At 40.8% G+C, this 14,843-nt stretch overlaps 1 protein-coding gene across 1 annotated transcript in view; it reads left to right on the top strand.

The window, feature by feature from the left end:
- ephb2b (eph receptor B2b) overlaps positions 1–14,843 on the top strand; it is a 130,212-nt gene that overhangs the window by 78,485 nt on the left and 36,884 nt on the right. The window contains exon 4 of the mRNA XM_073468127.1: positions 12,471–12,626. Within this exon, the coding sequence (XP_073324228.1) occupies positions 12,471–12,626 (156 nt within the window). The remainder of the gene's footprint in view (positions 1–12,470; positions 12,627–14,843) is intronic.

Raw genomic sequence — 14,843 nt, 5'->3', positions numbered from 1 at the left:
CATGTGATGTGATATGGTTTAACCGAGCCATCCTGAATTAGGGCCGCAAAGCAATTAATTCTTAATCTTTTTACAAAATTATTGAGCTGAATTAATTTGAATTAGGCTATTTTGTAACCACTGAACACCATGCAGCATCTGCTAATATCCCCTCATGCAAGCAGCTACAGAATTTGACTGAATTAATTACCCCTTCTGAGCACAGAGGCTCATTTGGTGGCCAATTTATGGAGGTCTGTGTCATAATTTCAAATCATATACCATTATCTGCATTAAGTGACATTTCCCCAACCCTCGTAATGATCTGTCATTACAAATAATGGAATACACTGTAGCTGGTTCCAGTGTGATGTGGATCGTGAAGGTTGACAAGCCATCTTAAATGGAGATTAATGCCGACAATGGGACCTACCTCCTGCCACACCCCAGCCATCTGTAGCCCAGTGTACCGAAGGGGTCCACCAGCAACCTGATTGGACCCCTCCATCCTCTGGAGAGCAAGCTGTCAAGTGATCTGCCTGCATGAAATGACCCTTTCCGCTTTATTCCCCTCAAACGCCCACCCTCTAGCCTTGTTCATATTCCTACCCTGTGAGTATATGTGTTGGCTCAGATGCCTGTAATTTCACCATTCCACATTTGTGCCTCTTTTTTCCCCCGTGCTGAAAAAAAAAGTGGGAAAAGAAGAAAAAAAAAGGGAGCGCAGTGAAAATTCCAGACGTTATTACTGTGCTGCTTGCATGGCTCCAGTGATACTCCCCTTTCATCTCTGCTTCCTCCTCCATTGACAGATGGTAGTTATCAGACAGTATGGAAATACTGTGGTTAAGATAGTTTTCACTGATTTTTTTTTCCCCTTTGGTATTTATGACCTGATGATCATCATGAGAGCGTTGTGGTCTTGAACAGAGGGCCACTCTGCCAGTGTTGTTTGAATCAAGAGAGTTAACGTTTGCCACATGGGAATGACGCACTATCCCCAGACAGCCTGAGTGTTCGGGAAGTGGTGCACTGCGTGTATGTGTACTTTAATGTACTATAACACACCAAAGTGCTGATATATGACTGGAGTTATTAACTTATTAGTCAGTCGACAAAAAAATAATTGTTTGACTAATCATTTAAGGCATTTGAGTGGCAAAAATGCCTCATTTTAAACACAATTCCAACTACTCAAATTTGAAGATTTGCTGCTTTTCTCTCTTTAATTTCATGTAAATAAAATATCTTTGAGTTATAGACTGTTGGTTGAACAGAGCAAGCAGAAGACATCATGTTTAGGTTTGTGAAACTATAGTGGCCATTTTCCTCCATTTTCTGACATCTTTAAAGACTTCATATTAGAGGGTCATTGTAAAATGTGTGAGGCTACTCTCAAGTTAAGTAGTACTATAGCACTTTGCCTTACCACATTAAGTACAAACACCCTGCTGCTTTGGCAGGGATGGCTCACACTCAAAGATCACATCACTGCCGGCTGGGGGGAGAAAGTGAGATGCACTGGTCTGAGGTGATATGCTGCCAGTCAGTGTTGTAGTGTTTGAGGGATTCAAAGAGCTAGTTTGGTATCTCGTCATGCCATCAACGGCTACTGTGACTGAACACATGGAAGACATTTTGAGAAGAAGAAGAATGAGCTAAAAGTCAAGCTAGCCAGGGCAGACAAGCTAATGTTAGCGCTGACAAGCGACTGCTGGACAGCTGTCACAAAAGACAGTTAACTTCACAACAACCTGTAACTTCATCAGTGCTGACTGGGAGATGAGGTCCTTTGTGCTCCTCTCATCAGTACAACTAAGTGTGAAATAGGTCTGGCTATGCAAGACTAGTGTGGTCCTCAATCAGACCCTCTCTGTCCAGAACACGTCACTGAGAAGCTAACACAATTCAGTCAATGGAGCAGTGGACTAAAAGGAAAAGTGCCTCGTATTTTTCACATCATTTGGGGTTTTTTTTCCCCTCAATAATTAACTGTTAGTTGCCATTTAATGGTTTCAGGCTGTTGAAAACAAAATTAACCACAACTGACTCCCCTAATGTGTAGGATTTAAGGGGATTTAGGGGTAGAAATGGACTTTAATATTCATAGTTGTGTTTTTGTTAGTGTGTAATCACCTAAAGAAGCTAAGAATTGTTGTGTTTTGATTAACTTAGAACAAGCCTTTCCTATCAACAAAGTGGGTCCTCTTCCACAGAGTCTGTCATGTTGCTCCATGTAGGAGCCCAGAATGGACAAACCAAACACTGGCTCTAGAGAAAGCCTGTTTCTAAGCAGCCACTTTAGGGGAGGTTGAGACGAGGGGTGTTCAGTTGGTTGCAATCTGAAACCTCACCTCTAGATGCCACTAAATCCTTCACACTGGACCTGTAATAGATTAATCTAAAAAAATATAGGGGAATAAATTGCAGCCTTGGTTGCATACATGTATGTATGTGCAATATCAAGCAAAAGTGGGCTACAGTTCTTCCTTTTGTATGTTTCTATAAAGAGCACACAATTAATTGTAATATTTATGTGTATAACAAATATTTCACACTGTATCTATGCCATGTTGCTCGCTGGTGTTATTTATGGCCAAAGTTAAAGAGATAATGAGAAATAAGGTCAGTTAGCAGGAAATTAATTTACACCAGTTGTTACATGACTAATATTTCCCTTACAGAGTATTTTTAGCTGCCACTGACATTCTGAACAGAGCTCCACACTTCTTTTTGTCCTTGTAAATACCGAGCCTTATGATGGTGAGCCTTGTATATGTGCCACATATATGAGGTTAAGCCCCAGCTGAAATTGTCCTCTGGGCAGCAGCCAGATGGGGTTTATTAGCAGCTTTCTTCTTTATGGTCTCTGCTTATTTATGTGTTGATGTATATGTATCGGAAGAAGATGGAATTAAATGAGCTCTTGGTGCATGTGTGTGTGTGTATGGCATGTGTGAAGCAATGTCCTGTCTCTTTTTCTGTTTCCTGGGGTGTGTGCACACAACATGTCTTGTTTGTGTGTGTGTTCCTTGAGCCTGAGCCCTCCCCAGGAGCCTGTGCCCTCAGAGCTCATTTCCCAGGTGTCCCACATTTTCAGCTAATCTGCTGCTCACTTTGGCTCCTAATCTGTCTCAGAGGAGCCTGCTGGGTGGGGGGATTGGGGATGTGAGCTCACTGACAACTGCAGAGGAGATGCAGCTTAGAGCAAAATGCTGAGGGACACGGAGCGAAAAGTCACTTCCCAATCATAACCCTGTACTCCCATACACCACGACACACGACAGAAGTCGCTTTCTGTACCAGAGCTACAGCAATTAGTTGAATAATTGATTAGTTTATCATGTGGCTGGGCAATATATTGATTGTATATCGTTATTGTGATATGAGACTGTATATATCGTCTTAGATTTTGGATATTGCATAAGTGTTGTGATGTGATTTTCTGAACTTACCAGATTGTTCTCATACTCGCCGTTACCAACCATCATTGTGGTAATATTTTGTTAAAGCACCAATACTCGGCCCCAGTAGGGCTTTACAATATATTGATTCAACATTGACATCGCAATGTGCACATGCGCAACAGTCACATCGCAGGATATGCTATATTTTGCTGCTGGATACAAAAATAAGACTCTACAAGAGAAGACTAATATTACTCAATTGAGTCCAATGTAAAGGTTCTTGGCTATGTGAGAGTTTGTCGCTAGTGAGTGATATTCAGGCTCTGCATGCTAAGTGAACTACAATCATTCTTGATCAATTTTGTCACTCCCCTAGATCACCACCATCATTCTAGAGTGCTTAATTCTTCTGTCATTTTTGTCCAATATCATGCATTTCTTATGCGCTTCAGATGAGATTTAAAAATATTAAGAACTATACAGCCTAAAAATATCTCCATATTCTTTTAGGGATAAACCCAGTCGATCGAAAGAAGAACTCTTTTAAGAATAGATTCATCTTTTTAATCTTGATTAAAAAAATATCGACCATTTGCTGCTTCAAGATTCTGAAATGAAAAAAATTGCTGCTGTTCTTCATCATTTTTGACAGTAAATGAAGAGTCTTTGGACTGCGGGTTGGACCAAAGAAGCCATTTGAAGACGTCACCTTGGGCACAAGTTTGATTAGCATTTTCCACAAGTAAAAGCCAGTCTTCTGATCTTCTTCAGGAATGTCATAACAAAATAACGAACCACAGTATTTTTCTGACCAAGTATTATACATCAGAAACGATCAGACCAAACAGGCCAGTTTGGAATATCTGCTCCCGCCTAGACCGAGGACAAAATTCCCTGAAATCTGCTGTAATTTACAGAGCCATTACAGAATGGAGCTCGGTACCAAATCATGTTGCCAGAACCCTAACCCTTTTAGGAGAACTATAAAAGGGTACTTTATACAATTGACTGTATGAACAAACACTTGATGACTCATCGTACTCGTTGAATAATGATTTGATTGATGATTTGCAAGTTTTGACATTTGATAGACTAAACAATGAATCATTTGAGAAATATTCCGCAGATTAATCGATCAAAATAATCATTTGTTGCACTGCTTATCTGTTTAGAGGCAGTCATTCATACACTCCCACAAAGGTTTGCATGAATGCTTGTGTAAAATATGTCTACAAAGACACGTGTGTAAAGTGTTGGAGGTGTTGGAAGTGAAAATCTGAATTCTGGCTGAGTCTCTGAGTCGCTGAGTTGAATGGGGCATATTTCCAAAGCTTGAAGGGTGGGATTTACTACTAAAGTTAATGGAGTTAGAAGTGGCACCTAATCATTAAAATAACTGGTTGTAATGCTTTTTCTTTCATTGGGTGAGTCCAGGAAAGTGCCTCTGTCCTTTTTTCAAGTTATTTTTAGTGATTTGGTAATACAGGGTTGGCTGCCCTGCTCGGCGTTATAAATGTTGAACACATGAGACGGGAGTTTCTTAGAAAATAACCCATTTAAATGACCCTGTGCTCTCCTTGAGTTTGAGAGTAGCCTGATTTACACCTTGTAGGTCATCAGTAGTCACCCTCGCTTGCTGCCACTGGCCCGGCTGACAGTGTGAGGAGCCACGCAGAGTCCCAGACCTGTTAATTGCACCAGACATGGAAACCTAGAGGGAGAAATGAATATCTCATTTGTGTGCCAGTGTGTGTGGGGTGCAGCGAATGCCAGTTGTCTAATAGCTTTCACACAAGCCTGATTGAATTAGACGGCGAGGAGGACCGCGTTCCTAATTGAATTGCGGGGACCCTGTGTTGCAAACAGTGCGAGCTAGTGTTCCCCATGGAAGTGTTGTGGCAGAGGGTGGACCGGCTGGCTTGTCCTCACTCCCAGGAACAGACACACAACTCGTGGCTGCTCTCCTCTGGTTAATCTGTGGCCATGACTGTCGTTTCACAAGGTTACGCTCTACTTAGAAGTGAGCAGTTCAAAGGCTGATGGTCTGTAGTTGTGGTTGCAGGATAGAAGAGGTAATGAGAAAGAAAGTTATACTGCAGAAACCAACAGGTTGCTTAATGTAATTTTCTCCTCTGAGGAACAGTGGTCTAGCTCGTAAAAAAGAAACACATCTCTTAACGATAGCCTCTGATCTGTCCCTGCAGTGAATCACATAAATAGTTTTTACAGGCAGCACCAAAGCAAATAGAGGCCCAAACTTGTACATTGCTCACTGTAGCGGCCTCTTTGGTCACAATGGAATACGGGGGAAATACCCAGCATCCGAGCGCACACACAATCCCTCTGACGCTCGCCGTTTTCACCGCTTTCAGCACTTTTTCCTGCTGTGCTCACAAAACCTAGCACCTCTGATTTTTTTTAACCCCTCCAGCTTTATTCCCTTTACACCCTGAACACCACACACACACACGCACACACATGAACACCAACACACACACACACCTTGCCTGTCTTTGTCTCTCTTGTCTCTTCTTTAATGGTGTGTTCATTAAATAAAGCAGTTTTGGGGGGAGGGTGGGTTCGAACCTGAAAAGGGGGAACAGGGGAAGAGGGGGGTGGAGGGGGGTGCTGTTGTTGCTGTGATGCCCCAGACTGCTGGACAAAGAGTCTCTCTGTCGGCTGGTGTAGATGAGAGATGGTGGGTGAAAGAGACTGGATGTGTGTTGGGGTTGGTTTTTTTCTCTTTTTCTCAATAGGTGTGGCCTCTGGCTGGATTACCTGGTATCAGCCAGTTGATTGTCTGGTTGTGTACAACAGTGCCAAGGCAGGCATGATGGAAATGTCAAATGCCCAGTCTTTGTTTGTCCTCTCTATGGTCTATGTATGTGTGACTGGGGATTTGGTCAGGGAGTGTCACCAGTCTAGCTGGTCATGTCCGCATCGCAGCTGAAAACAACACTCCCTGCCTTTCTCTGTCTTTCTGTCTGCTTGTGTCTTTCTTCTCTCTCTTTGTGTGATTCTCTTCTCCCTCACACACATAAATAGCCCCGCACAGACGCACACACTTCGTAGGATTCAGATGGTTTTTTGCTGCAGGTCTCGTCTTCAATGTGCCATAAATCTCTCCGGCTGTAATATTCAGGAAACCTTTGAAACAACCAGCAAATTACCTGCTGTAAAAACTGACTAGCACCCTGGCGCAGCGACGTACCCCTCACAGCTCTTGCTGTACTATTTTTATTCAGTGAGTCTAGTGAAAACCCCTAATTAAAGCCTTTATGTCACTATATATTATTAAAAGTCATAAACATAGACAGAGGCAAGCAGCTGGGGGTTTGGAAAGTGTGCACGGGAGATCTTATTCATATTGAGTTTTAAAACATAGATTAAAGTAATGTAATACTTAGTTTTTAAATCAAACAACATTAGAAACAAAACTATGTCAACACAATGGCAGAAGATTTCATTTGTTTTTTCAAATGTAAGATCTAAGTCGTGTGCCTGCAGTGTCTCTGGAACCAATTTGAGGTGATCTGGACCTTTTGACACGGCGACCACTAAATTGAGTCTGAAGTGTTTATAAATTCTCTTTAAGCTTTTCTGTGTGGCCTTTGTTTTTGACTTATTGCCACGTTTCATTCTGTTCCAGAATCCACGTTCACTGTCCCCAGAGATCCGATATTAAAACGAGACATGTTTGCTTGATGATATTAATGATATTAATAGTATCATTTTAAGTATAGGACGCAGGAACAACAGAGGAGCTGTTGTCAGTGAATATTCTCGCAGTAATTAACTCCTCTTGCCAGGAAGGATATCTGAAGTTTGAGAAAACATCCAAAAAAACAGCCTTTAGCTCTGGCATGTTGAGCAAGACTGCCAGGATGGTGATCAAACAGCTCAACAGCAGCAATCTGGGCAGGCAGGGAGGTAGGGAATTAAAGCTCTGATCTGTTTTTTAATCACTGCTCTCCACGTCGCTGCTTCGCTACATCTGACACCAGACAACTTTGCAACTCCTAAAATCTGTCATCCGGGTATAAAGTGGAAATTCCCCAAATATTTCCCCAAAATAATGACCGTGGCAGGGCAGAGGCATGCCAAGACATATAATGCTGTGTCCTCTTGAACTGGATGGCTTTAGAGAATATTTTTTAATGGATTGTTTTAACTTTCTGTGGTACCGGATGAAAAGAAGGCTTTATCACAGAGGGCAACGCCACAAATGCCCCGCAACAAAAAAATACCTTTTCTTGAAAATATGTACCATATTTAAGAGCACAGTATATCATTTCTGACACTAGGGGTCTCTGAATCAAAACAATGAAAACAAAAGACGTAAAGTAGCTTGGGCTCCAGCAAAAATCTAGTCATTCATTCACATTTAAATGCGTAAATGTTACATATGATATCGTCAATGTCAGTCCTGTTTACTTTTACTTTTATATTTAAGGGCAAACCCATCTAGAACATGTTGGATGAAACAAAACCAACAAGCTGGATAATTTAGGAAAGATGTTGTTTGAAGGTGCTCTATTATGTGGAAGAAATTTTAATCAGAAGAGAAAGATCTTCGTTGACTAATTTTTTTTGTTCCTAAACAAACTAAATAAACAAACTCTTCTTGTTTCATGACTGAATAAACTGAATGAACAAACTGACCTTAAAGGACAACACAATTTCATACTGTTTTACTTTGTTTATAGTTGGCGGACCCTGCCACCTTTCTAGCTTCATACTTTATTATATTGCAAATATTAAAATTCTGAGTTTGAATTTCTTCTCCAAGAACTACATATTGCCCCTTTAAAATATGTCTATGTTTGTTTGTTTGTTAAAAGACAATGAAGGGTTTTTATACACTGTTTTATAGACATGCAAAATGTCTAAAAAGTGTCAAACTAAAACAAAGCCAAATAACAACAGTTGATAAAGCACAAGTAATAATACAACAATAGAAAGATATTGGGCCACGATATTTATACGATATTCAAATTTTAACCGAAGCAGACTGATCAAAAGTAGAAACATGTTTTAATTCCTTTAATAATATTTGCAACAGACTGGCAGTAGATGAAGTTTGGTGGAAAAAAATTACATTACATATTCATGAGCCATCCAACAACTCACAGAATATTTAAATAAAAATCATTGTGGCAGCAAGGCGTCATGGGGCTTTATTGGTGCTAATCAATTGTGTTCTTTCATTTTGCTCCCCGTGCAGATTTTAAAGTCATTGTTCTGATTGTTATGCACAGCCTGCATACTGTTGCAGCACATACATTCACTGTGGGCACAGTAACACACCGAATTCCTTTGGCTGAAAAACTCCCAAACGCAGCCATTCCCCACCTCTCCCCTCTCGTCTCTTTGTTCCCCATCTTTGCACTTCTCCTCTCTCATTCCCCCCTTCACTACCTCTTTATGCTGTTTCCTTTGGTGTTACTCTGAGCGTCGTGCTCCCATAGACCTCCCTGCGCCGCCAAGGTTCGATCCCGATTCCCCCACATAGCTGTTGCCTGGGCCTCATTCACAGACCCCGTTGACTGGCAGTGTGAATGTCCAGGCCTCATGTTTCGCTCTGTACCCAAAACCTTTTCCTCCATCAATCATGGCAGAAGAAAAACATGTCAAAGCTAATAGTTAGTGAGGAGATCTTTAAGATTACTGGCTTTATTTTGGAATAACTCTGCCACTGACGTTTGTGATAATACTGTATAACAAAGATGACTGAGGTCAAATATACTTGACATAATGTGCATTTAATTTAAAGACTAGAATGGCACTGAGTATATACATTTGCCAAGGCCTAACAGTCCCCTTTAATTTAATCAAGCCTCATCCAGAAACCGTATCTTGTTACCAAGCAGCGACTGAAAAAAACACCACGTTCGTATGAAAACATTTTTATCTGGATTTGCATCAAATTGTAGTCACTAATAGATACAAGCCACCTAAATATGCCTTTTTTAATTGACTGAAATGCTGTCCCTTTATCTGGATCTGCACCAAAAGTTAATTGAGTCTATTCTGGGCTGAGACTGGTCCTCAGCCCAAGTTTCGCCAAAATCCATTCAGTAGCCTCTGTGTAGTCCTGCTGACAAATCAACCCACCAACCAACCAACAAACGGACAGAGGTGCCTCCTTGGCGTAAAAAAAAAAACTCTTTTAAACACACTGTATTGGTAAAGCTGCTTTCAACTTTACATGAATACGATGATGTTATCAGCCGTGTTTCCATTAACGTATTTTTATTTTTTGAAGTACTGCATTAGATATAGTTGATGGAAATGGCACCAAATTGAAAAAAACTCTCAATTTTGCTTGAGGTGGTTTTTGCCTTTTTCAGCAAGGAGTTAATGTGCTTTATGGGAGATGAAAATGCCTTTTCTAAATAAGTTAAACTCACATGACTGACCAGCTTAGCTGTTTCCTTTCCGAGAGAAGAAGAAGCTGTGTCCATTGTTGGCACGTTCTTGAGTCCCACCTTCAGATTCCTATCTTCACTTGTAGCCAAGGCGACTGTTTTGTTTCTTCTTCTTCTTTGAGGTTTATTGGTGGTTTTCTAACAACTGTTTTTTTGTTTTGTTTTTTGTTTTCTTTTCTGGTTTGCCACTTCTACTATCTTCTGATGAAGAAGATCTTATTGCATTGTCTTAACATAGCTACATCCATTCCTTTCCACACTTAGTAGTAAAACATATTAAAAGTTTATTAAGTTTGAAAGTAAACTTTGAAATACTGTGACAATACATCTTAAGCATACACTGTCCCATTCTTTCTGTTTTAAGAAGGCGTCTGCATCTGCCACAGTTTTTGAATCACTGCTATAATGGTCAGATTTAGAAGGTGATGGCGCTGAGTGATGAAGTTTGAGTTACAAGAGGGAAAAAAGCATTAATCCCTGGCCTGTAGGATCTGTGAGTTCAGTGATGTGTGTCTCTAATATAAACACAGAGATTGGACCCTGACTAATTCTTCTTGTGATTTGAAGGCCTTTAAATCGAAGTTGCAGCTGTAGATGTTTCCATAATTCCAGATGCTACAGTTGAGCTGTAATTGCCCGTACAGCTTCAGAAAGAAGTAGTGGCTGTGTTTTTATTACTTTACAATGTACAAAACTGCAGCCATGTTATAGTGAGTGTTTAGAAAAGCACAGGAAATTGGGAAAAATGTGTTCCCATAATGTGGGACAAATTGTTTTTTAATAGTACAACCACAAGAAATAAATACAGATGTCAAAATATGCTATGATCGTGGATTTAAAAAATATATTCCCCTGGAAACAAGTAAAAGAACCCTAAATTTGACGGAAAAGCTGCTTTATTGTGTTTGCTTTCACCAGACTTAATAAATTATCATGCTTTTTGCACTGTTACTATAAAAACAACAGCCCTGACAGACCTGAGGGGTTTTAACTTCAGATATGCAGTGCGTCCCGTGTGTGAATTTTTCATGTTTCTGTACTTCCAACACCTCTGTCTCAACACCTCCTGTATTTTCTCCTTTATCAGTGGGGCAGGTGGGAGCTGGATTACCTGAAGCAAAACCGTAGCTGCTTTGGCCCACGATTTAAAAAAAAAGCTCTCGCTCGACAGGGTACAGGTGCAAACGCTGGAAAAAAGGTTATTTTTTAGCAGTAAAGGTTTAGGCGGAATGTGACTCAGGAGAGGATAAGGGGATTTCTCAGACAGCTATGTTAGTTTGTTTATCGCTGCGATGACGGATGCTTATGGCAATGTACAAACAGATTCACCCCATATACAGCCTGTGATTCACCTACATGCAGGCAGGTACACAAATGCAGGATTTAATGGCTGCTGCGGTGTGTAGGTTCATCTTCGTCTCTATCATGGTTGTAACTTTCCTCCCAGGTTACCAAAGAGAGCTCCATAAAAGGGCTTTTAACAGAAAGCAGGGCACTTCAGACATTTCTCAGGCAACTAGAGCGTGGTGAATAATTCAGAGCAAACTTACAACATGTTGCCATGTTGCCATGTCTGCAGAGAGTTGCCTCACATGCAACGCTTCACTGATGTGTATTTATATATCGGTTGCACTGATGTATATTTACATGTTGGACTCGTGGTCTGTGTGTTTTCTGGGTTGTGTTGTGTTGTGGTCACTTGGTGGCTTCTGTTGTAACGCAAGATGAAACCAAATAACCGTTAAATGTTGCATAAAGAAATATGACATAATGGAAAGAATATCAACATTTACATTTCTGTCTGCTTTTCAGATGAAAAATATACAGTACAGGCTTCTGCATTCACTCTGCTGCCTATTGTAAAGATAACACTTGCTCTGCAACGAATGAGTTTTTTCAGTGTTGACTAATCTGTAGATTATTTTCTCGATTAAGTGATTAGTTCTTTCCTCATACTTCCCAAAGACAAAGTTTACTGTCATAGAGGAGTAACAAAACCAGAAAATATTCACATTTAAGAATCTTTAATCAAAGAAATTTGACTTTCTTTTTTTAAAAAATTACTCAAACCGATTAATCAGAAAAACATTTTAATTAAATAGTTTGTGATTATTAAAATAGTTGACAACTATTTCAGTTAAAATGATAAATTTAAGACTCAGATAGACAGAAATTAGTTGAACACAAATTGTTCTATTTGATAGTTTTATGTGTTCAGTATATTTGAGTTTTGGATTGTTGAAAAGCAAACAATTTTGAGACGTCACCTTGGGCTTGGATGATTTTGATGATTAGGATTATGACATTGTTACTCTATTTTCTTTAAACTGTGACATATCCTGCCTCCGTTACAGATCTTTGTCACAAGCGTTTGAAAACCATATTTGAGGGATCATTACACAAGATTTGTGTATATTGGCCGATGTATCTATCAGAATTTTTGATTCCCTGATACTAGTATCAGTCATAGATTGAGTATCGGTCAGGTTTTAGACTTTAAACAATTAAGCAATTAGTCAAAAAATTATAGTTGAAACCCTCGTGCATTTACAGTATTGAAGTATTTTTGTCTCACACGTCTTGATGCTGTCAAACTACAAACGTTTTTTTTAAATGTTTTAATCTAAATTCTCATGTATCCTCCTCTGTCTTTCAGCCTGTGCATCTGGCTTTTTCAAGCCGACTCAAGGAGATGAAGCCTGTTTGCAGTGTCCAATCAACAGCCGTACCACCAGTGAAGGCGCCATTAACTGTGTTTGCCGCAACGGATACTACCGCACCGACTCAGATCCTCTCCAGATGCCTTGCACAAGTACGTATAGAATTGATGCTGTTATATATGAACTTTAACTTGCACTTCACACGAACACACACACACGAAAGCCTTTGGTTTCAAATATGAACTTTTTGACACATACACATTTCACACCCGCAAGCAGATGAGCCACGGGATCAAAGGACAGTGGTAGTCTGTGTAACTCCAAACAGAGAAACCCTGTCAGAGCCGTCCCTCACACGAACACGACGCTGACATGCCCATAGTGTGGCTGTCCACAGATCTGACCCAACACACAAGGCTCGGCTGCCCCTCCTCAACATCACACAGCCCCGTACTCCAAGCCGGACCAGAGGTTACTGGGCCAGGGCGAGTAGCTTTGTGAAGGGGCAGGCACGGAGAATGAGCCCAGGCGAGACTCTCTCTTGTCATGCCAATGAAGCTGTTTGAATTTGAATTTGAATTTGAAGCTGACACCGGGGTTGAGCGAAAGAGAGAGCGGAGAGAGTCGGAAGGATAGACCAAAGGAAGAGTGAGCGAGGGGGGGTGGGGTGAAGCATGAGGGAAAGACTCGTAGAAAGGAATGAAGAAGGAGAGGGAGTTTGAGAGAGAGCGAGAGGGATAGGGGTTGCGTGTATCTGAGAAAGCCGGAGAATCGGTGCATAGAGTGTGGTCTAACTAAAACAAAACGGGGGTGAGCGAGAAAAAAAGCCCCTTTCAACGTTTTGGTAGTGTTTTTTCCTCACTCTGCCTCTCTGCCTGTTGAAAGGAAGAGAGGAGGGAAAAGATTTGATGGTCTCCAACAAAGGAGATTTGCATAAGCCCAGCTCTGGGAGTCGAGCAGCTGTTGTGAATGAGAAAGCAGCAGCGTCACGTCACCCGTATTAAGCGCAGCAGGGCCCGGCCTGATTAAAGCAAGGGAATGGGCCCATCAGAGCGGCCCGCTGGCTAATGGGGGGGATATTAGTCCTCCTCCCCAGGAAGGAGATGCCAAGGAGGAGTTATGTTTCCATGTATGAGAGACACCAAGAAGAGCACTCAAATGGGCTTCCTTCCAGAGCCGGAGATCTGTTAATTGCTGCCAATTAAAAGGAGGTTAAATAAGAAGTGATCGATTGAGATTTAGGATGTTGTGGGCGGAGCAGACTTGTTTATCTCATTAGTCCTGGAGGGTTCGTCTTCCATAATTAGGTGCACATGGTTGTAAAAGATAAACAGTTCTCAGTGTTTGTTTGTTTGGCCTGTCACTCAACATGTAGCACCATGTGGAAAGTTTCCACCCCGTAATGTGTAGCTGCTAAGAATGTCTCAACAGGAGAAACAGTATGTCTCTCTCCGCTGCAGTAACTCTATACGATGCACCATGAGAAAATTGTCAAGAATAGATGTTAAGAAAACACTTGACAAAGTGGACACCAGCGTGGAAAATGAGAGAATGCAAATGGGCGTCCTGAGGGAAGAAACACTGCCAGCTTGGAACACAGACTCAGACCTCAGACAGGCTACAGTATCTCCTGTCATGTGTAGGGGTTATTTAAGTTGTGGAGTTGGTAATTATGCCTTCTACACCATCAAGTACGCAACATAGCATCCATCATAAAGTTAGAACAGTTCTGTGGAATTTAGTTGATGCAAAAATATAACGTCCTTGAAGTTGTGGCTCATATGAGTGACAGGATGATATTTTTCACATTTCTCTCCTTCTAACCTTCTTTTTACCAAGCGATTAATCAGCTTGTGTAGCAAAAGAAAATGATTGCCGATTACTTTGACAATCAAAAGCCAAAAGTTAAGAATTGCTGCCTTTGCTGTCATTTATGATGTAAGATGTCAGTTTGGGCTCATTTTTCACATTTTGACATAGACTTATAGACTAAATTGATCAATTCATCTGGAAAATAATTGGCAACTGTTAGTTGTAGCTCTACTTTCTGTGTAAGAGATCTTTTTTCATCCTTTTTAGCAAAAAAATCCCGGTGAAAACTACAGAATGCTACTGCAAATTAAATTTACATAATCACATTTTCAGCCTATTGTTAGATTGTTAACTCTTCACAGTTTTCTGTACATTTTGTCTATTCAGCAGGATATCTTAATGCAGCTATAATCAAGATGTTTATATTAACAATGGATCACATCACATGACTGTGACTGTGAAAGGAGTTGCTTCTGGTGACAAACCCACAGTTATCTCCAAACTGTTCCCCTCAGCTGTGTGGAGCGTTTTAGTGTCCCTCTGCAAATTGTTTTGGT

Source organism: Pagrus major, chromosome 6 (assembly GCF_040436345.1).
Source record: "Pagrus major chromosome 6, Pma_NU_1.0".
NCBI classification, from domain to species: domain Eukaryota; kingdom Metazoa; phylum Chordata; class Actinopteri; order Spariformes; family Sparidae; genus Pagrus; species Pagrus major.
This window is presented reverse-complemented; position numbering and strand designations above follow the sequence as displayed.